General features: G+C 36.9%; 1 protein-coding gene across 6 annotated transcripts in view; it reads right to left on the reverse strand.

Annotated features, from left to right (window-relative positions):
* Positions 1 to 2441: 2441 nt before the first annotated feature.
* RBPJ (recombination signal binding protein for immunoglobulin kappa J region) overlaps positions 2442 to 23107 on the reverse strand; it is a 200828-nt gene continuing 180162 nt past the window's right edge. For all 6 annotated transcript variants that reach the window (XM_033105911.1, XM_033105906.1, XM_033105910.1 and 3 more), the window contains 8 exons: positions 21777 to 21942; positions 17552 to 17726; positions 13886 to 14023; positions 13618 to 13730; positions 8414 to 8554; positions 7230 to 7385; positions 6775 to 6878; positions 2442 to 6620 (listed from right to left, as the gene is read on the reverse strand). In XM_033105911.1, the coding sequence (XP_032961802.1) occupies positions 6305 to 6620; positions 6775 to 6878; positions 7230 to 7385; positions 8414 to 8554; positions 13618 to 13730; positions 13886 to 14023; positions 17552 to 17726; positions 21777 to 21942 (1309 nt within the window). In that variant the 3' untranslated portion in view covers positions 2442 to 6304. The remainder of the gene's footprint in view (positions 6621 to 6774; positions 6879 to 7229; positions 7386 to 8413; positions 8555 to 13617; positions 13731 to 13885; positions 14024 to 17551; positions 17727 to 21776; positions 21943 to 23107) is intronic.

A 23107-nucleotide genomic window follows, 5' to 3' on the forward strand; every position in this document is an offset into this window, starting at 1 on the left:
TCCAGCCTTCAGAACTACGAGAAAATCAATTTCTGTCGTTGAAGCCGCCCTGCTAGGGTCTTTTCTGGGGCAGCCCAAGCTCAGGCAAGCTCTTCGCAGTTTTTCAGGAAATGGCCACACCCTGACTGAGCTGAGTCCCTAGAATGTCCACTGGCCATTAGAAATAGGGATGGATCTTCATGCTTCTAAAACAAATAGCTGCATATTCCACTAGCTTCCTGCTGACGGCCTCCCACAGATCCCATTATTCACACCTTTGTCATCTTACCAGCTACTGGTCAATTCCAGCTGACAACTCTCACAGCCATTCTCCAGGACAGCTGGAGATTACAATCACAACTACCGTCCTCAAAGTCACAATTACTTTTCCCCCAACCTTTCATTCTATCATCTAAATACCTAAATGCCATATTAAGAACTTAGTTGTGAAGGTTGTAGGAACAGGAGAAAACCAGGACTCACTGACTGTGAGCTGTGTGGTGAGGAAGAACAAAGGAAGGCAGCCTTGCAGGGAAAAGTTAATTGGAGAGGGAGGAAGGGTAAAAAGAGCAGTGTCAAAGAAAGCTCAACAGACCCCCGTGGGAATGACTTGGGCACACTCTCCACTCCTTTACACGAAGGAGGTTGGGGTATTTGTGGATAGTTTGGGATTTAAGTAAGTACTAGTGACCCTACTCCAGCAGCAAGAGTAGAAATGAACAAATAGGCAAAGGTGGCAGCATGTCTGGCTCACCTGTCTGACTGTACTGAACGGGCAGGGTAGGAGATGAAGCGCAGGGACTCCAGTCAGTGTGCCAGACAGAACTTGGTGCACACCTGAACTTCATACTTACCTTTAAAAAATTTTTTTTATAAAATACACATGTAAAGCGCTACCTCCCCAAAGCAAAATATTCTGTAAATTCCAAGTTATAAAATAACCTATTTGTGTTTAGTGTGAATGTTTCTTGTAGTTAAACCTGTCCCTTTTCTGTATAGAGACTAGTTATCTGCCTTTCCTATACAAGATGAGTCATGTTTTCTACATATGTGTGCATTACACTATTAACTATTTGTTGACGACCACTGTGCCAGGCACACAACGGCCTTCTCCTTAACACAAACACTGATGTGTGTCATTGTCCAGTCCACGGGTCCTGCCGGGCCTGTGGCACACCGTTTGTCTCTTGGCCTTAAGTTTTAGGCTCTAAGTCACGAGGATCACCCCACCTGTACTTTACCTACATCAACTTAGTGTCTCCCTCAGTGTTTTCTAGCACTAAACTTTTTTTAGGGTTTCTACTTAGTGTATCTTTCTAGATTTTTGTTTTTTTTTTTAGAGGAGAGGATGGTTTACTGTGAGCACTCACCACTAGAACCTCATGTATCTGCCCGCTCCATCTTTGTAACTGACAATCATCTTGGGGTTTTTATGACAAAACACACACACACACACACACACACACACACACACACACACACACACTTTATGGATATTTCACAAGATTGCTTGGAAAGTGACCATGGGCTAGACACAGCAAGGGGTACAAGCTTGTTATTCTCTTCTAAATTCTAAGCCAGTAACCTCTCCCAATCTTAGCCTTTAAAAGCCTCCCAATTCAAATTTCAGCTAAATTGTTTCTTATTTATTTAACAATTACTATTTTTAGAGCAAGATGTCTTTAGCAAAATCCTGATAACTTCACTTATACACTGTTACTTTGGGGTAAGTCAGATAAGAAATGAAATATGATTTTCAGAATACATAACTTCCCCCTTTTACTGTTTCCCTATGAAACAAAGTGTGCTCTCTCTCCAATTAGGAGCCCCCATCAAATAGCACAAAACCATTCTAAGTTCTTTTGTACACCAGACCAAACGACAACCCTATACTGGAGAGCAAGTTGTTAACAAATAATATTCTCAAATTTGGTTGAGATTTGCTTTGAAATGTTCCTGAATTGGGAGAGACACCCCTTGAGTGACAAAGCCATTTCCCTATTTACAAGGGAGGGGGCAAAAAAAACCTCCTTAAAGCACTCCATACCGATTTCCCCGAAAATAAGACAGGGTCTATATATTAACTTTTGCTCCAAAAGACGCATTAGGGTGTTATTTTCAGGGGATGTCTTATTTTTTCATGTACAACAATCTACATTTATTCCAATACAGTCATGTCATCTTCTTCTGGAACATCGTCATAACGTACTAAATGCATCCGGCTGGCTGACGATCTTAACTGGGGCTTATTTTCGGGGTAGATCTCATTTTCGGGGAAACACGGTAGTTAAAAGCATTGAAAAGCAAGTTAGCACAGCTATCATTTTGATGCAATACAGACAGCAAGGTAAGGTTGTAAATACACAAACTGTAATATGGAATTTAATTTATCTTATGACGTGTACTGAAATCAAAGATGATATATACATGCATCAGGCACATCCAAAAGAAGACTTTTACAATGGTTTACATTTCCTTTTTATTATTCCTTGAAACTGCCCCTATTGCAGGTATCTCATGGATGAAATATGGAACTGAGCAGATTCATTTTTTCTACAAAATTATTGTATAAACTTGCTCAATTTTCTATCTTATTGCTAACAAACCTTACAGGCGCACAGTTTTGTAAAAATAAACCCCTTAAGGACTGACTGTGTAGAGCATGCTGCAAGGTACAAGAAATAAGCTAAAATGAGCACATAAATCTACACCTGGACCAACAGAGTACTGAATGCTGGCAAACATTTAGCACAACACAGGGAGAAATTAATACAAGGAGATACAGTTCAGTCCTGAAAGGGTTAAATAGAAACCCTAATATATTACTGTTTTTACCTTCCATCCTACATTACAGTGCTTGAAAACAAAGTCAAAAGTCTGGCACAGAAAATTACACACATTTGTTCAGTACTCATCAGAAACACAGCTGCTTTTGAAATCAAAAGTAACTCGGTTAATAATTGAATAGTATTTTACTTCAGAAAGGAACACCAAACTCCCTCCCCACCATGGGCTACCTAGTTAAACATGACTAGTTAGTTATAGTTCTCAAAAACTGCATTGGAAATGTTCTGTGAGGGCACAGATGGTACCAGTTTCCTTAGAAAAACAAACAAAAAACTAACCAGCTATAACTGCAAATAAGTCTGTGCAGTAAGAGTGACAAATATTTCATGAATTAATATATAGATGACGATGCCTTGAGTTGCCACAGTTCAATAAGAGTCAGCAGCAGGTTAAATATTATACTAGTGTTCAACGCTGAAGTTATTCAAAATAAAAAGGGCATTTTACATTTAAAGCATTTAGCTTGCCTTCCCAATCTCTGAGATCAATTCAATGGAACTATTAAAAACATTAGATCACAGACTCAGCTTCTATGCGCATTTTTAGAAATTGCACAGAATCATGACAGCATAAGGTACACGTCTAAAACGGAATTAAAACCAAACAAGACCTCAAATGTACTATACTTGAACTGTCACGGTTATGATTCTAGGAGTCTTGACGAGGGAAACCACCGGCATCTCTAATGATGCCGCCATTGGGGGAGGGGCCATCTTCTACTATAACTGGAGGACAAGGCTCCTATGAACGACAGGCTGAAAATGATTACAAATCCATTAAAAAAATTCTTTTTAGGCAGCTGTCAAAAGAACAACTGATGAAACCATAAGCTACCAATGGACAAATCATTTCAGTCTTTAGTTTGTGGTATGCAGACGGCAAAAAAATAGCAGGGGGGAATGCCTATATAAGTACATTCTTGGACTTTTCAGAAAAACAAACAGGGAAGAGTTTACAGTTCAATATTTCAATTATCTTATTCGAAGAAACAGAGTCAAGATAAGCTATATTTAAACAGTAAAAAAGAGATCATTTTAATAAAGCCATAAACTTGAAAAATTATTTTGTGCTGCAAAGCTGGGTAAGGAATAGTTTGTTCTTCAAAAAGCATCTCATCTGTTATCACTTAATTTAATATAATTCTGTAACTAAATGCCAAACCTGGGAAGTGGAAGGAACTTGTGGCCCATTAAAAACAAAGCAGCACTAAAAACATTTCCACACTCTGAACAAAAAGCACTGTGTAAAGGCTTCTTGTATGACTCAACAGAGAGAATAAATACTACTCAGAATTAAGCAAGTTTGTAAGAAACAGCCAGTAAACAGTGAACACAAAGAAAGATAAGGCCACAATGAATTCTGCCCTTGATCAGTGAAACAGATCGAAAGTGTGAGGCTGGATTAGCTTACAAGAGAGAAGCTAGTGACTGGAGCAGATTTGAAGAAAGAAGGCTATATATAGTATAAAGCAGCCTGTGAGTAATTAAAAAGGCTTACAGTAAGAGAAACCACAATAACTTTGATTCAACCACTAATGTGTTTACAAATGACTTCCCCCTTGAAAACTGAGGAAAAAGCGATTTAAAGACGTTAGGAATTGTATTTACAATGGCAAAGTCTGAGCAAAAATATGAGTGATGAAGATAGCAAAGCTGAAAAAAAAAATGCTACTAACAGCGATGTTTAAAAAGTCTACCAATAGAAACTTCCAAATAGCCCAGGACACCAGAAAGACAAAGTATGGTATGGAAACACTGCAGGAAGTTACAGTTTTGCATTCATAAGGTACTTGTGGCTCCTGTTTTATGGGACAGTAAAAGCTTACCACAATCTAGAGGTAGTTTTTACTCTAAGGAGGATGAATGTATTACAAGACTGAATCCTATAACATTACACACGTGGCTCCTGTACTAAATGTAGCCTGATGAGTCTGCTGTAGTTTCTAAGAAACCGAACAAAGGCATAACCAAAGTGCAGGAATGGAAGCAATGTGAAAACGGGCGAGCTTAGCATGCAAGGCCAACACACAACCCTGAATGCAACCAAATCTTAACTGAACGGAAAAGAAATGCTGAGTTTGCTGAGTAGGAGACATTTTTGGAGACGCTCAGTACTGGGGAAGAGAAGACCAAAAAAGGCAGGGAAGAAATGGAAAGATAAGTTACATTTGCATTTGTATAATCTCACAACTATCTGCTTCTAAAGTACTGTTTCCAGCTATTTTAGTTGACCATCTAATAAGAGCATCTTGTTTTAAGGTTACAATGATGTCTTGGCCTAGGCTACCAAAAAAAAAAAAAAGTAAATAAAAACATGCTTTTGCTGAGATTTTCCTCATTATACAATACGGGCACCATCTACCACCTGGTAGCAAATACTTCTATGATATTTTTGTGTCATATGCTAACGAGGCAGAAAACACCCTACTAAATGAAATCACTGGGAACATTACAAATTCAAAATAAAATGTTTAACTTACACATAATACAAGTTATGTACAAGATCAGGAAGGGAAAAAACCTGAACAAATCCTGGAACATGTAGATACATTTATGTGTGGGAAAAGGGGGGAGAACACTTCAAATACCAACAGGTTCTGTGCCATTAACTCATTCATGACTAAATGGCCACATTTAATTTCATGTGAATGTTAGAATCGCTTGGCTCACCACTATAAATACATTTTTTAAAAAAACATGGAAATAACTGCCAAGTGTCTGAGAACAGAGACTAAGTTAATGTACATTACACGTATCGCAGGCAAGGCAGAGGCATTTTTTTAAAGCTTTTGCACAGACTTCATATAATCTTTAAAAAAAAAGTATGCAGGCCTTTACAAGATTTGATTTGCTGAAATCAAGACAATTTCAATTTATGAAAAGTCGTAAGACTTCAGCTTTAAAAAAAATAAAAAATAAAAAGAACAGTTCCAGCCTTAGACCAAAAAATCCTAGAAGGGTATGGTAATTAGATTAAACAGCATGGTCAGGCTTGGAACCTGAATGAATTAAGAACAAAAGCTCAAGGGGGGGCGGGGAGAAAAACAACCTATTTGGTAACAAAGATGTACTATATATGGTGATATAAAAAAAGGCATGGTGAAAATGTACCTTTTACTAAAGCTTATACAAGTTCCTTGGTCCATAAAAACTATGTTAGATTTGATTAACTTTTATTCCAGCCACATCTCTATTTCTTGCCCATTTAAACAAAACCAAACAAAGCCCAACCAAAAATAACAGCTGAAGAAAATCGATTTCCAATAGTTTGTACATTTTGATGCTTTGTTTTGTTTTACTGTGGCTTCTGAACTTCAAATCAGCACTTGTGGGTAATGGGGTTTTTGAATAATATAACCTGGCCTGGTATGAAAAGTTTTCCCAAGAAACCACCAAAGATTGTTCCTTTTTTACCTCTCTTTTTTGTCAACATTTTGCAGCACTCAAAGTCAGTTTAAGTCCTAGCAACAAAACGGTGGTTAGGACACCACTGTTGCTGTAGACGATGTGACACTGGTTGAATTTGTGCTGACACTTGTGTAACTTCCCTCGCTGTTTGTGTTTGATTCATTAGGGGGCACTTGGCTTGAATTGGCTCGAAGAATTGCTCCCGCTGCACTGCAGTGTGGCCGTGGCCCTGGTTCTGGTGTGTAGGTAAAGGTAAGGCTGGTGGAATAAATGATTCCATCATTTCGGACCAAAGTTACTGGAACCTGGACTGGCTGCCGGACCCATCTCCAACCTTCTCGGAATGCAGAAATGTCTGGGACAACACAGAGCATGCTCTCTCCACATCTGAGGAGGAAATAGAAATCACTTAAAAGCAAGGCAAATTTTAGAACAGAAACTGAGAACTAGATTGCTTGATATATTATCGGTATCAGGAAAGAATCACATGTACCCACTCCCACCAAAAACTCTGGATGATGTAAAAAGTTTTATCAAGTACCTGTACATAGTTTCAGCTTCTACATCCCCAAACCACACTCGTAAATTTGGAGTGAAATTCTGTCCTGTAAGTTCAAGCATTGCTACGTCCCCACCGCCATTCAACTGCAAGTCACAGAAAATCAGAACAACATTGAGAAAGCTTTTCATTTCTCATTAAAGTGTATAGCTTAGTTTCTCATTCAATTATCATTTGCAAAAAAATGGATCATTAAATTCTTCTTTTAAATGACATGATTATAAAGACAAAGTGTGCTAAAAACATCTCAAGATAACAAAAAGTCAGTTTTCACTTTAAATTTTCTTGCATAAAAGTATGCTATTTTTTTTTAAATCAACAAATGATGTATTGCAAAGATTTGGAGAAAAATCAAAATTATTCTGAAATAACATTATCCCAAGTCAGAGCTGAGAAATGTTGCAAAGAGGTAAAAGTCAAGCTGTAAGTGGTCTCACCTGAAGACTTTCTACGACAGGCACAGGTGTGACAGGGGCTAAGACGGGGCCCATCCCCTCGTAGAATGTATACTCTGCCTTATCCGTGCTAATGATTGTCCAGGAAGCCCCATCATTTATCATCTCTTTATTTGGTTCTTTTGGGCATGGAGTGGCCTTACGAAGAAAGAATGTTTAGAAAATGAGTTTTACATGCACTGCAGTATAAGACAGTTTTAACAAATAACACTCATGGGCTAGAATTAACATGGAAAGAATTTGGTAAAAATGTATCAACTTCCCAAGCATGGTCCTTTGCCAATCCCTAAGTAAACACAAACAGAATATTAACATGACAACCTTACACACAGCAGTTTTTATTATAATAGGAAATAGTTCATATTAATAGGAAATAGGGACATATTAAATAACTAATAGTACCTTTCAGAATAACCATTTAAAAGAACACCAGTACCTGTATAATTTTGAAAATAAAAGTCCAGTATCTGTGATGTAAATAGTGGTTTAAAACTCTGTAGGGATCCCTAAGAAAGAAAGAATCACAGCATCTCCTTAGAAAGCAGCTAGAAAAGTACGCACTTTCTGAAGGAGAGACCTGGATGTGAACCAAAACCCCCACCCCCACCTGAAGTCACCTGGCCCAGTCCCTCTGTGCTCGGCTCAGCAGATTGGTTGTTTGTGACCATCTCTCGGGAACAGGTCTCAGGTGTCTACAAATGTGTTTCCCATGAAAGTGTAACTCCGATTAAATCATCTGCCCGTCATAAATGTCCTCATGAAAGCCTTCTGAGTAGGTGTAGTTAAAAATTAGCTTTTGAACCATGTCATCATTACTATCTTGGAAGACCCCAATATAAATCTGATGAGAATTAGGAACACCCCCCTCCCAAAATATGCATGTATCTATACACAATGTGTGCACGCAACTTTCGGGGATTGTCCGAACACTCAAAAGCTACTTTTGGATAATTGGAGGGTCTTTTTCATCCCAGAACTAGATGGTAACTGTTTCCCGAGGTAGGAAGACCGCCGTGTCTGAGGACCTTTGGACGTGAGATAAATTATCTGAACATAGCTTCATGTATTTGCATACAACTAACATTAAACAAGAGTTTCATGTTTCTGCATGCTATTAATCTAACAGTTTGCACATTTTAGATTTCACCAATAATTTAAAAACATACCTGAAATTGGATTATTCTTTCTTGAGAAAGGCACAAGTACATTCTTTCCGTATCCTTAAGGTAAAATGCACATTTGTGGAGCTGTGACACAGGATCATCCGCATCCAGCAATGCGGTCTGCTTATCAACTTTCCTAATTATCTAATTTCAACAATTGAAAAAGAGAAGGTCATCACATGGAGAGTTTTCATTATGTATGCTGTCAAGAGTACACAGGGAGAATAAGCTATACAGTAATACGTTTGTTATTTGTCAGATACCTACACATACAAACACATTCTCAAACAATAAGGCTAAAAAATACTTTTAGATCTCAAACATGTTAGAATGTGGAAACTGTGACCTTCTTCCATGAACACCTGAAAAACAGGACAGGTAGGCACTTGTTTTCTAGATAAGGGCTTTTCAAATTTTCATGTGCATAGAAATCGTCCAGGGTTCTTGCTAAAAATTCATCGGTTCTGATCCTACAGATCTCGTGTGGGGCCTCAGACTCTGCATTCTTAACAAGTTCCCAGCTGATGGTAATCCTGTTGGTCTCTATTCTGAGGAGCAAGTTCAGGTGACCTTTCCAATCAAATATGACGACAAATAATCCAACATCGAAGGGAAAACAATCGCTAAAGGCTAACTTGGGTGTAGCACAGTGTAGTCCATTTACGCGATACTTACATATGTATTTTTGAAAACCTAAAATAGGTATCATTTAGCAGATGAGAAATAGGCTCAGAAAGGTCAGGTAAGTTTCTCAAAATCAGCTGGTTAGTAGATGAAGGACCAGAATATGATTCCACAGCTGGCTGTCTGCGCAGGCTGAACTCTCCATTATGCTCTACAAATTTATAATCCAAATATTCCAGAAAACATACATGGATATCTGGAAGATCGTCCTATCAAACCTTAGATGTCATTTGTCACACAGATGCTAATCACTAAGTGTTTGCTGATTATGAAGACCACTCCCAACAGCGTACAAACATGTTAGAACTATTTCTCATCTAAAAAAGTAAAGAAAACCCTTCCTTGACTACATGTCCCTGGGCCCCGATCTCACCACCCCATTTATCTTTTCTCCTTTATAGAAAACTCTTCTTCCTGACCGTCCAATCTACTAAAATCTTTCCAGCTTTGCCTCAGTCTCCACTACAACTTCTCTTGTCCAGGCCACCAAGGAAGGACTCACAGACACATAAACCCCACGGGCAGTTCTCTGTCCTCATCTTACTAGCTTCCTCAGAAGCCTGTGACACAGGCATTCCCCTTTTGGGGCCTTTACAGCACCCCAGAGCCAAGTCCTCTGACCTTTGCTCCTCTCCATACTCTACACTTCCTGTACTGTTTAGAGGCTACCAATTCCTAAATTGCTATCTCCAGCCCTATCCTCTCCAGCACTCAACTTGTATATTTAACTACCTAGTTAGCAGTTCCACTTAAGATGTCTAGTAGACTATCTCAATCTTAAGCAGAAACAGAATTTTTGATTTCCTCCTAAATGTGAATCTCCCTCAACTCCCAGCTCAATAAATAGTGCCACCGTTCACTCAATCCAAAAACCTTAGCTGGAGTCATCCTTGACGCCTTGCTTTCTCTTACACCCAATCATCTTAATCTGTCAACAGATATTGTTAGGTCTACTTTCAAACAAATCAGTCACCTTTCATCACCTTGCACTACAATCCTAATCTAAGATGCCATCATCAACTCTTGCTTGAATTATGACAAAAGCTCAACTGCCTGTCTCTCTGCTTCTACTGCTACACCCCTATGTTCTCCATAGAACAACCAGAGTTAGCCTTCTAAACATAAATCAACCATCATTCCCTGTTTAAAACCCTCTAGCGGCCTCCTATCATACATATATAATAGAAAGCCCTTAGAAAGATACAGAGAGGAACTATACAAGACGTTGCCCACAGCTAACCTTAAAGCTTCATTTCCTGCCACTTACCCCTCCCATTGCTCCCTCAGCTCTCGCTGCAATGGCTTCCTTACTAGCCCTCAAACATCCCTGTCTTAAGTTCTTTATGTACTCATTCTGTCTGCCTGAAATGCTCCTTACCCAGTTTGTGGTTCCCTAACTTCATTCTGGTCTCAGAGTTCTTCGATTTCTCTAAAACCCGTTCCCAATTCTCTATCCCTTTATCCTTTTCTAATCGCCTTTTTATCACTTATATTAACCTTTTAATATATTATGTGGTTATTTCTTTAACTGATTTTTGTCCACCTCCTTATCAAAATGTAAGCATCAAAATGAGGACAGGAAGTGTGTGTCGCTCACCAGGCACAAAGAAGGTTCAGGACTATTTGTATAATGCATGTCTGCATGCAGGGCTCTAATACTCTGCTCCACAGTGAACAGTCTTCATAGTAACTCTCAAGAGTTTTGTGAGAATTAAGTGAATAAATATATAGATAACAGTGCTATTAAATTATGTAATATTATTGACTTTGATCACTTGATTCACACCTCACTCACCTACATTCAAGGATTTTTCTACAGCTAAGCCACAAGTGTAAAAGTCCCAATCTTTAAGTTAACACTCTTCATATTTACACATTTTTAGCTCTGCACTGTATTAGTTAGAATATTTGTCATTCTACTAAAGCACCACTAATTTTTGAATTTAAAGGGAGTCAGTACACTTTGAGCAATTATAACTTCTATGATAGTCTGTAAGACTAAATTTAAGCAAAATGTTTCAATTCAATGCTAAAGTTTCAAAGCTATATTTAAAATGAATGAGGATTTTAGAGAAATAACTAATTTTTGAATGATATAAGTCTAAAGCTTCCAGTAAGTCTATAAGCATTCACTCATGCTTCTCCCACCACATTAAGAGTCAAGATTTGTCTCTTGTTGTTTGTGTACTCCACTGTTTCTCCACTAGCTAGTAATAATAAGCACACTGAAAACATGGGCCATGTTTTGTTCAATTTTATTCCCCATAATTCTTTGGACATAGACACTGCTGAATGACCTAGCTCTTACCAACAAAGAAACCGAAGACGTCCACTACTATTTGGCATCAAAAACTTTCTTTGATCATTTCTAATTATCACTAAGAGGAAGGAATCTGAGAAACCAGGTAGTACGAACATTATAATTTAAGCTATCAAGGGTTGCTCCAACCAGCTCTCTCTCCTCTCTGCTAGCTCTGTAGATTGCTGTATAGTATTTACCATATTTTCTGAGGTAAACTGGATACAGCCCTTAAGGACAAGAACCATAAACATATCTTATTCATAGTCCTAGCACTCTGCCTGGTAAATGCCCAGTAATTGTTGGCTGAGTTTATGTCACTGATGAGCTTGTCTAACAGATTCTAGATGTCCCCAAATCTTGGAGTATCTGACAGCTTTGAGGACATGGGATAAATGGCTAACTGGTGTTTTCTTGTTAGTGGCTAGACCTACACAGAACGTGCCTGTTTCCATTTGAGAGTAGCCCAAACAGGACTTCTCATTAGGACATTTATTCTATTGGAACTTGGTCTCGGGGGGACAGTGTTTTCCAAGCAAAGACCTCCAATAAAGTTGATATTCTAAAAAGCATTAAAAGCAACTTTGCGATATTAAGGCAGTATTATTATTCTTAAAAGCCTATAAAAGCTACAGAATGCCTCCTCTGGAAAATATGCCTTCACGGAAAGCTGCATGTAAATGGAAGTGCAGTAGGGCGGGAAGTAGTGCCAGCCACCTAAAGTCTGTCTATGACTTTGAGGAAACGGATTCCTCAGTCATAGACCTTCTAGAAAGATCTATTTACCAGTATGTTAATAATGGCACTGCAACTTTTCCTAAGGCAGTTTTCTTATTGCAACATTTTTATAGTCAAAGCCGCGTAGTTTTGAGTGTTGAAAATATTCAATTAAATATGACTTTCAAGCAAGGCAGACTGTTGGTACTCTATATGAAAATGTAAGTGAAAACATATTTTAACATCTGAGTCTGTCTCCTACAAGTGGCCCATATATAAGCCATTGCTGATCAGAGGCATGAGCCTCTGAGTTGTGCTTCTGTAGTATAAGCATTTAATGCCAGAGCAAATAAACATTATCCTTTAGAGTGACATCTAGTGAATGAGGAGAACTTTTGAGTAAATGCTGATTTTTGTTTGTTTGTTTGTTTCTGCCTTTCCTTTTTTTACACTCTTCTTTTCCTACCTTTACCCTTTTTATTAGAATTTGCCTCAGTTTCAAGGTTTTATAAATTAATATTACTACACATATTTTAGCTTATTAAGTTGAAACTGGAAATAAGGTCACCTTGTACAACCATGACATTGAAAAAATAAAACAAAAACAATAAAAAGAAATGATGAATTTTCTTGGATCCATCTAGCCCCTCCCTGCTGTAATAGTCCCAGAAAATACAAGCCAATGAAATATTTCATCAAAGAGATAAATATAAAGCATATTCTGGAACAGTCATACTAAATGTTCTCCCATTCACCCAACCCCCCGCAACCTGACCTGGAATCAAACTTACTCATTAAGTCCCCTCCATCTTTCATACAACTAAATTGTATTTCGTTTCAGAAAGGGAGGGGAATTATGGGGGAGGTAATATAAAGGGCTTTTGTTTAAATTTTACTAAGAAAAGCAGTTTTTAGTTTCATGATCTTCCTAGTTGAAAAAAAAAAGCCCTAAACATTATATCTCTCTCTCCCAGAGTAAGAAATACCAATTTTATTTAATTTTTTATAAATCTAGCTTCTTATGGGAGAGTAAAGTAGTAAAAATTATGCTTGTATTTCTAAACAAGTTAAGAATTTCTGTGCTTTTGAAAACTTGGTCCTATGCTGGGATGCAGAGATACCATAAAAAATGAATACAGTGTACCTGCATTAAGAAATCATAATGTAACTTTATAGTGCCCTCTGTTGAACATGTTCAGATATACAACCACCAAAAGGGAAAATCACCACCAAAACTTATTAGAAATAGTATAAGAGGAAGTCATTAAGAATGCATTCATAGAAATTGGGTAACTGCCTTAAAGCATTTTTTAAATAAGGTAGGGTACAATTATCAATTATAAATAGCAGTGATTACTGGTATTTTAAATTAAAAATCTCTTTTTAAAAATTAAAATAAAAAATATCTCTTTTTAAATTGAGGTGTATTTTTACATTTCAATGTTGTGGCTTTTCTGTTTCCTTAATTTTTAGAACACATATTACTACAGCAAAAGTGGAGCCATACCAATCTCGGGAGTGCCATGCCGGTAACCGAACACACAAGTTTGACCGTCTGTCCATAATGGATGTAGCCATCGCGAACCGTGAATTCTTCTCCTTCTGATTCATCATCATCCACTGCAGTGGAATAGAAAAAGAGATCCAATTATTATCTTTTAGAATTCATTAATCTGCTCAGGAAAACAACAAAACAATGTACTGGTATGTCTTATTACCAACAAGAATTTAACAATTTCACACCAAAAATGTCAAGTGCACATTTTTATACTCACAGAGATGAATGTAAAATGCTCCCCACTGCTGAGAACTGGCATGGAAATTACCTCCTTCTACATGCAAGTATCTGGTACTGACTGTCTGGGATCGAAGTCGATTAAACAGAGCCACCTTTGTTCCAGAGGCAATGCATACTGCAAAGGAAAAAACAGCTTCTGTTTATGTGATTGTAAGGGACGGGGAGAAAGAAGGAATCTGCACTTGGCAAGTTACACTTATTTTTTATTATAATTTAATAATTCTTTTAACAAATAGTTTAATCCTCCAAAGAATACAGATGATACCTCCCACAAAGTCAAGGTAATTCTCATTAATGTCAGGCTAAAGATATAAAATATGCCCATCAAAATCCTCTTTCCATGAGAGCTACATAGTATGTTTAATGCAGTGGTGTTCATTAAAGGGAAATTAATTTTACAATATTAAATGTCCAACAGTGGAAACTGATTAAATAAAGCACATCATTCACCTATCTAAATTGTGTATCTAAATGCAGTGATGAGAAAATATCTATCTTCCTGGAATATCACTGAATGGAAAAGCAGACTATAAAGCACTCGGTATACCGTGGTTCCATTGGGTAAATAAATGTATGTATTTTCATGTAATTGCACGCGTGTCTCAACGTGCTCACATCCAATCCTGTGGAACATTATTCACAGAGGCGTCGAGAAGGATGTTTATCAAAGTTGATGACAACTGCCTCTGGGTATTATTATCTTTTTAGATTTTGATTTCTTCTAAATACCTTACAGTATATATAGCATTGCATGAAATTTCTTGAAAATACAACCACATCTATGTAAGCAGGAAAACATTCTGAAAGTGAAATATCTTCTCTGGCATCAAGAGTTCGTAGAAATACAAAGTTAAAGAGGTTAATTAAAATCCTGTAATTTGAATTAGAAATAGCCTAAATACATGACATCATATGCCTCCTGATGCAAGAACACTTCACCATGAAGTGACCTCTGCCATCAAGCAACGAAAAATAGAACCAAAGAACAACAAACTTAAATCTGATCAAGCCTCTAAACTGACTACTGACAAAGACTCTCTCCTTGACCGAACTTGAGACAGGCTCCTGAGCCCTTTTCTCAACCAGGCCTCTTCTGTGGCCCTTATCAGCAAGAATCCTGCTAAGCCATCCTCCCACTCCTGTTATCTAATGAAGTTCTCACCACCACCACCCTCCTTTGCCTGCCTTTAGAAACAATTTTGTTAGACTAGTTTGTCAAAAAGCCCCCTACCCTAAATGTCCACTCTTAGTAATTTTCCATCCACTACCCCCCACCCCGCCCCTTACTCTGCTCTTTGCCTATAAATCCCCATTTGTCCTTGTTGTATTTGGAATTGAACTCAGTTGTACAATGAAGTCTCTTTTCTCTACTGCAATAGTACTGAATAAAATCTGTGTTTACCACCTTTAACTAGTGTCAGGCTATTTCTCTTTGACACCACCAATTTACTGAAAATACATGCACTACATACACCAAGGAGATGAAATGGGCAAAATCCAGTATGTGAAAATCTCTCATGGCCAAACGACTCAGTCTCTTGAATAAATAAATTACATAGAGGGAGGTAATGAGGGGAGGAGATGGAGAGGGAATTAACAGATAAAAAAACATGTCAACACAATATATATTGTAATATCTATTGTACCTTATTTAAATTTTGATTCAAACAAAGGGCTAAAAAATGATCTTTTAGACAACTGAAAATTTTAACACTGATTAGGTATTTGATGAAATTATTTTTTATAGTTATTTTATTACATTTTTGTTTTCACGTGATCACACTACTGTGCTTATATTAAAAGACAAGAGACCCTTTCTTTCAGAGATACATAGGAATATTTACAGGTGGTACGATGTCTTGGATTTGCATCAAACTAGGGCAGAGAAAAGTGGGGGTGGGGGAGGGGTACTGAATGAAGAATTAAGATTGGCCTGAAGTTAAGATTAGTTGAAGTTTGAAGATCACAGGAGGTTTCATTTCATTATGCAACTGTCTACTTCAGTACGTTTAAAAACTTCTGTAATAAAAAATAAATAACAATGACTGAGTAGACTAAAAACCATTCAAAATTATGAATGCGTAAGTTCATAATAAAACAAAACAAAATAAGAGCAAACAAAACAAAAATTCTAAAGCTCACTGGTCCGCTTCAAAGAATATTATTGTTGATTCTGCAAATGAGGAAATAGGCATTTATCCTGCCTTTTGTCTGCAGACTACATTTGAGGCAAATAGCTAACAAATGCAGAAGTTATGAATAAAAGAATGAGAAAGCCACCATTTTGCAGCCCTTGAGGAAATATCTGATTTAAGCAGCCATCATCAGGGACTACTAAAACCATTAAATTAAAGGTTGCTGAGAAACTCTGTAATGGGTAGATCAGGTCAACAGCTCATTTTACTATAGTTAATCTTAAGATGACAAGAAGTAGGATAGTCAGAAATTAGGAGTTCTAATTTGATAGAAATGGACATATAGAGGACCAGCTAATTCTAAAATAAATGTCTTTAGGTCTACCATCAGTAAAACATGAGACAGAGGAACATGTAATCAGCCAGAACCAAAATATGGAAATTCCACAGGAAAAAATGACCCATTTTCTTCAACAAATAAATGACAAGGAAGAAATAAAAGATTGGAAGGAGACAGAAGAAACTATTACAGATTAAAATGTATGGACCTTATTTGGATCCGGTTTTGAACAAATCAAGTTAAAAAAACACAACTGTAAAATGGTATTTCTGAGACAATGTGATAAATACGCACATGGATTGGTTAGATGGCATCAAAGAACTACTGTCAACTTTGTTAGGTGGTAAAGATGTTTAAAAAGAAAGTTATCTGTCATAGAGTCACTATTGAAGAAATGGCAGTTGAAAGGATAGGATGTCTGAGATTTACATTAAAACATTCCAGCAGAAGGAGGAAGAAGAGGTGCTGGTGGGGATGGAGATAATGAAACAGAACTGGTGAAAATCTGTTAAGGCCAGGTAGATGGTCTTAAATCGCTTTGTCCCTTTTACGTAAGTTTGAAAGTTTTCATAATAAAAAGTTAATATAAAAATGGGGGTAGGGGTTGATATGTTTAATCCAAACAGATAGCTTTTGTCTTTGGTAATCTAAAGTCTGCTGATGAGATGGCAGTCTCTGCCAGAGCAACCACGTTGAAAGTTTTGTTTAGATTCTCAGGACAGCCTTCCACAGCCCATTTGATACAATAACGCTGTTTCTCAGACAGTTGCTTTTGACCTTCTTGGTGGACCCATTCTTTGTGCAATGGGAACTGTCTGGCCCTAAGACACTCCACGTGAATATCACTCCCTCCAGTCGCCGTGACAGCAAAAGAAAAAAAAAATCCCATTTTTCCAAATGTCTTCAGGGAGTAGTGAAGAACCAACTATTAGATGAGAACCACTTCCCTAGACCAGGTAGTGTACATTTTCAAAAAAAAAAAAAAAAGACAATAGAACAATAATAATAAATGAACGTGATCTTTTCAGATAAAGTGAGGGCCACAAAAATATGAATAAAGAACAAACTACCTATGAAAAAACAATTTTTAATTTAAAAACTTGTTGAATTTATCTTATTAATTCCTGGCGGGAGGTGGGGACAGGAAAGAAAACGGAAGTATACGTACAGTCAGCATTTTTCAGTGACTGCTTCTTTTTGGAAGGCTTGGAGATGACTTTTATCCGCTTGCTGAGGAACACACCAATGTCGTCACTGTTGCCGTAAAACATCTTCACAGACAGCATGAAGTGCTTCCTCTTGTCTGAGTCGGATATGTACAACGTTTTGGCCGTGCAATAGTTCTGTGAAAGAAGAGGACAGTTTTAATAGCACAAAACCTTGGTTATGTACCTATGACTCAGTATGGCCACGGTTTGATCAGACTTCAATGCAATAATTTAAAAGAAGAGTTGATGAAACCAATTATAAAAATTACAGAAATTAATCTCTGAAGACAAAGGACAGTCTCCCTTAGCAAGTCTATAAAATACTAACATTGTGATCCATCTCACCCTCCCTAAAAGACTTTTTAAAAATCATCTTTTCTTACTTTATATAGCTCTACATCTCTACCATAGAATTATCAGTATTACAGTGGCAATATAAAACAACTGAATTTTACAGTTAAAAAGAAAACCTGTGACTGTCTTTCTGTAAAGAAAACATAAATAAAGCTTTCAGGATTCAATCAAATGATGTAAAAACTTTTAGCAGTGGTCCTTCCCAAAATAATGCATACAATGTGAACACTAGAGTAACCACCTCTAAGTCTTAAGGAAAACTAACTGGATGATTATAAAACATCTTATGCCAGCAAGGGCTTATGTGAGAATATTTTAAAGGACTCTTTAGGAAAGCTAAACACAGAATTGTGTCAGTTTGCTAGAAAATAAACTCGGGTAATTAAAAATATAGTATCAAAGAGTTCTAGCACTCTCAAAAAGCAAAGATACTTCAAAAGGGTACTATTCCCAACATATATGATAATTTTAAATCTTTCCTATTCCCCTGATCTCTGAATTAGGGAAGGGACTAAATTATTGATCTCCTTTTCCAGACTGGATAAATGATGCTCAAGCACAGCTTAAGTATTTAAATTATCTGAATTATATACTTTATTAAAAACTTAGGCTAAACAAGTCCCTGTGACCACCTCTGCTGTGTGTTTTCTTTTAAAAAGCAGGGCAAATATCACTCTTTTAAGAAATAAGCTAATGTGCTCTATGTTTTTAATCTTTAAATTTTATTCACAGGCAATTTTAGTAGAATAAAAATAATGCCATAGTTTATTTCATTTATTTCCTTTCATAGTTTATTTCAAAGTTATATAAGAAAATTTAAGTGCCATCTTGAATATTTACACTCAATTAAATTTTTACAAATCCGAAAGTGTAAAAGCTTTGAGACTTTGTTCTGCAGAAAACAAAATGAGATAAAGCTAATCTTAGTAATAAGAAAAATGGAAACAATAGTACTTTACATTCACATGGATCCTTTCACCCAAGGACCTCCAGGTACTCAGAGATGCTGTGGCAGGAGCCGTGGGTAAATACTTGGAAAATTAAATACGTATCTAAACAAAGGTAATTACATTCAAATGGGAAATTTTAAAAATGTTAAGATCACTAACATGAATGTTAACATCACAGGATGTGGTCAATATCAGAAAAGAGAAAATAATGAAATCTAGCAAAAATAATATAGCTTGGGAAACAGGAAGGTAATAAAGAGCAGAGATGGGTGTACCTATACACAAAGGGCTTTATTTTGTTTGGAAAAAAGCAAACACACATATCTCCTTGGAAACGAAGGAAATATACCCCTGTTTACAAAAGTGAGCAGTTTGAATCTATAAAAAAAACCCAAAAAAACTATACCTGAGATAATTTTATTATAACTATTATTACAAAAATAACTATATAAGGCCATTGACACAAACTAGTCAAATTCCATTATAAAGGCGGGGGGAGAAGTCACTGACTCAAAAAAAGGTACTATGACTTTAAGAAAGTAAATAAAAACTAAAGTTACATTTGCTTCATCATACCAAAAGGCTAAATCAGCTAACAAAATCCTAAAAAATGGCAAATAAAAAAATCTTTCTATAAATAATGAAGAGTTTAACTTAAAAACAAATAAAACATTTACCCTGAAATGAAAATTACCAGATCTAATGCTGCAAAAGTATTCTGGAAATATTTCAATTGTACAATTTGCATCACAGAAAACAAAGCTAGCAAGAGAGGTGTAGGGAATATAATTTTAAAAATAAGAAAAACACAAGTGTTCTAATTAGGTAAATAATTCATATGTTGTATAGCTTACCTATCTCTAACTATGTGAAACTGAGGAAATGAATATTTAACAAACTAACAATATTAAATGAAATCTCAGCTCCAAAATATGGTCAAATGCCATGACCTTTATAAAAACAAGGGCTACATATTCTAGAGCTTTGTTGCAATGAATACTGAAATAAATACAAATGCCCCATCAAGTAAAATAAATATTCCTTCCTTTTCCATAATGAGGAATTGTACCATTCAATGAACAGATTGTTGAAAGGAAATATTAGTATCTTAAATGAATGGAGGGTGACTGAGACGGGGCCCAATGCTCTTTCCGAGGCTCAGCGTCCCCGTTCCCGGGCCTCCTTTGCCTACCTGGGGCCCATCCTCTGACGCCTTTATGCCCCAAGCACATGACTACGTTGTTCTTTCCGCCTGGAATGGCTTCTGCTGTCGCAACAAGTCTAACTTCATATAGACTTCTTCTTTTCGTTCAAACTACATATTAACATATAATTTTAGCTTATAGCCATTGTACTAACCTATTAGTAGGTTTTTAAAATACTTATAATGCTCAAGCTCTCAGGTATTCTTTTCCTCTTCTGCAAATTTCTAGGGCTTAGAGAAAAGATAGAAGTTGAAGCAAGATATACTAAGCCGTGATGCTAGGAAAGGCAAGCGGGGGTGCATCTGTTTGGGGCTACTTCCCTTAAAAACTGCTGAAAGCTGGAATTGGGTAAAGCGAGCAGTGACATTCAGTTAACACAGTTTTATGTACACTGATTGCTAGAATACTGGCTTCTCACTACCCATGTGATCTAACTATTCATTCATTGTACCAAGCGTCGAGATGTAAACTGGGAGATGTATACCTCGGAGACTCTCTGTGGAACAGGGAAACAGACGACACAGGGCTAAGGCCTACCAGATCAACCCACCACTTAAATATATCCTTCATATCCTTTGGCTCAAGGGTCATACTACAGAAATACTTTTGACTGCTCTATTTTCTTAAAGGTGAAACAACCTTTATTGTAATAAGTTTTATTGCAAACCTAATTTGAAATACATAGTTGACTAATCTTACTGATAACTATTATAAAGATACAAATGACATAAAAATACTCAAATCTGAACAAGGTTGATATTAAGGCTTCCTAGCACTCATTATCTGTAAAATGACTAAAACTGAATTTGAGAGTACAAATCCCCTAGCTTACCACCTTCAAAGTTACCCTCTAACCCCTACCCCTAGAGCCAACTACAACACAGCAAACACGAAGATATTCAATAAAGAGTTACTGAATGATGAAATAGCTTTTTATGGACTATTTTAAAAGACATTCATGTGGTCAATGAGATCAGACCACATTTTTCCAGTTTTAATATCAAGGGAAAACAAAATAGTTAAATGCTAAGTCAATAAAGAACTATTTTGAAACACTGCTTTCTAAATGTATAAAATACAATTAGTAAAACAAATTCATAAATTTCATTCCCTAGCAAATTAATTAAAGAAAATTCCTAAAGGTTTGAGTAAAGCCAGCTGTGGCTGTTCTTATCTATGATGTCATTGTACTCCACACAGAGGACAGGTAACATTTACGATCTTTACAACCCAAGTAAATGCTTCTAAGAATTTATCTATATCACTTCGCACCTGGTATAAGACTAAGACTAAGACTAAGAGAACATAGCAAAATATTACTGAACTATGTATTTTCATTGTTCTTTGAGCATTACGCCCCTGTCAGACAAATGAGCGTTTGCCCCCTAAATGTGTTACTTCCAGTGGAATCTGACTCACAGCCTGCTAAGACTGCCACCCGCCGAGGAGGCAGCTGACTGCGTTACCACCATTAGATGCTGACAGCTCGAGCTCCGTGCATCATGACTAGACCACAGATATCTGAGAAGTTTATTTCTGGTTCTGATTTATATATTCAAAAAATTGCTACCAATAGTCATCGGGGGAATAAAAAATCACCACCACAAAAACAAATAAAGAAACTACATTTTGGTACGACGGTGCCCTGTATGGGAACCAACCTCGCCTTACTTTACCTTTCCTTCCAAGTTCAACTGCTGCATTTCTTGGTCACTATTTCCTATTCCAATAAATGCACATGGTTGAGACTCTTGTTCAGAACAACCATCGCGCTCCATTTGTTCTTTTTTTTTCTTCCATCCACTGCCCATAAGATACACACAAGGAGGCGGGCAAAAAAACCTGAAACATAACAAAAATAACGCAATTAGATTCAAGAAAGCATTTCCTTGTCTTGAACAGAAGAATATAAAATCATATTGAGGGGCAGCTGGATGGCTCAGTTGGTTAGACCGCAAGCTCTGAACAGGGTTGCCGGTTCGATTCCCAGATGGGCCAGTGAGCTGCGCCCTCCACAACTAGACTGAAGACAATGAGCTGCCACTGAGCTTCCGGAGGGGCGGCCTGTTAGCTCAGATAGTTAGAGAGCGAGCTCTCAACAACAAGGCTGCTGGTTCAATTCCAGCATGGGACGGTGGGCTGTGCCCCCTGAAACTAAAGACAAAACAGCCACGGGACTTGGAGCTGATGGGCCCTGGAGAAACAAACTGTTCCCCAATAAAATTTATTAAAAAAAAAAAAAAGCAGATTGTTGACTGAGATTGCATTTCAAAGAACCAAAATAAAGCTTACCTACAATAACTAAGTTTAAAAAAAAAATCACATTGAACTACACTAAGCTCCTAAGGAAACCATTTTGGTGAAGCCTTCTACAATGCAAATAATCACATCAATGGCACAGAAACCGAGACTTCCACAAAGCCACATCTGTTCAGGTAAGGTTCATCTGTACTGCATTCAGCTAGATTAAATGATTTTTAGAGCAGGGAATTGCTCTTTACATTTTCAAATAGCTCAGAGTTCTTAACTATTAGAGTTCAGCAAATCCAGTGTACTCTAACATGTTACAAAACATGGTATACCACCATAGAATATACAATTACTGAATGAGGTCTACTCAAAATGATATATTATTAATGAATGGCATTATTATTACAAATATTACACTTTATTGGGTAATTCACTCGGAAAATAGAATTAGAGCAATGCCCAAAGTAGAAACTTTCAAAATAGTAATAAAGCTAAACAGAATTAAAAGCAAAATGGAACACTGAATTACTGTGCTTTATATGAAACCTTATACCCTGAACACCTGATCATGTGGATGACTGAAAGAATAATACACTATATCCTTTTAACTCCTAGACTACCAATAGGTTTTGCTAATTACCAAAAACCTGCCCTCACAAACTCTTCCCACCTGGACTACTTCCTCATAATCTGTTTAGCAATTAAAACATACCTATTTCACAGCCGAACTCAAGCCTCTTATTTCACATAGCTTAGA

The sequence above is a fragment of the Rhinolophus ferrumequinum genome, chromosome 5 (genome assembly GCF_004115265.2).
Source record: "Rhinolophus ferrumequinum isolate MPI-CBG mRhiFer1 chromosome 5, mRhiFer1_v1.p, whole genome shotgun sequence".
Taxonomy (NCBI): Eukaryota; Metazoa; Chordata; class Mammalia; order Chiroptera; family Rhinolophidae; genus Rhinolophus; species Rhinolophus ferrumequinum.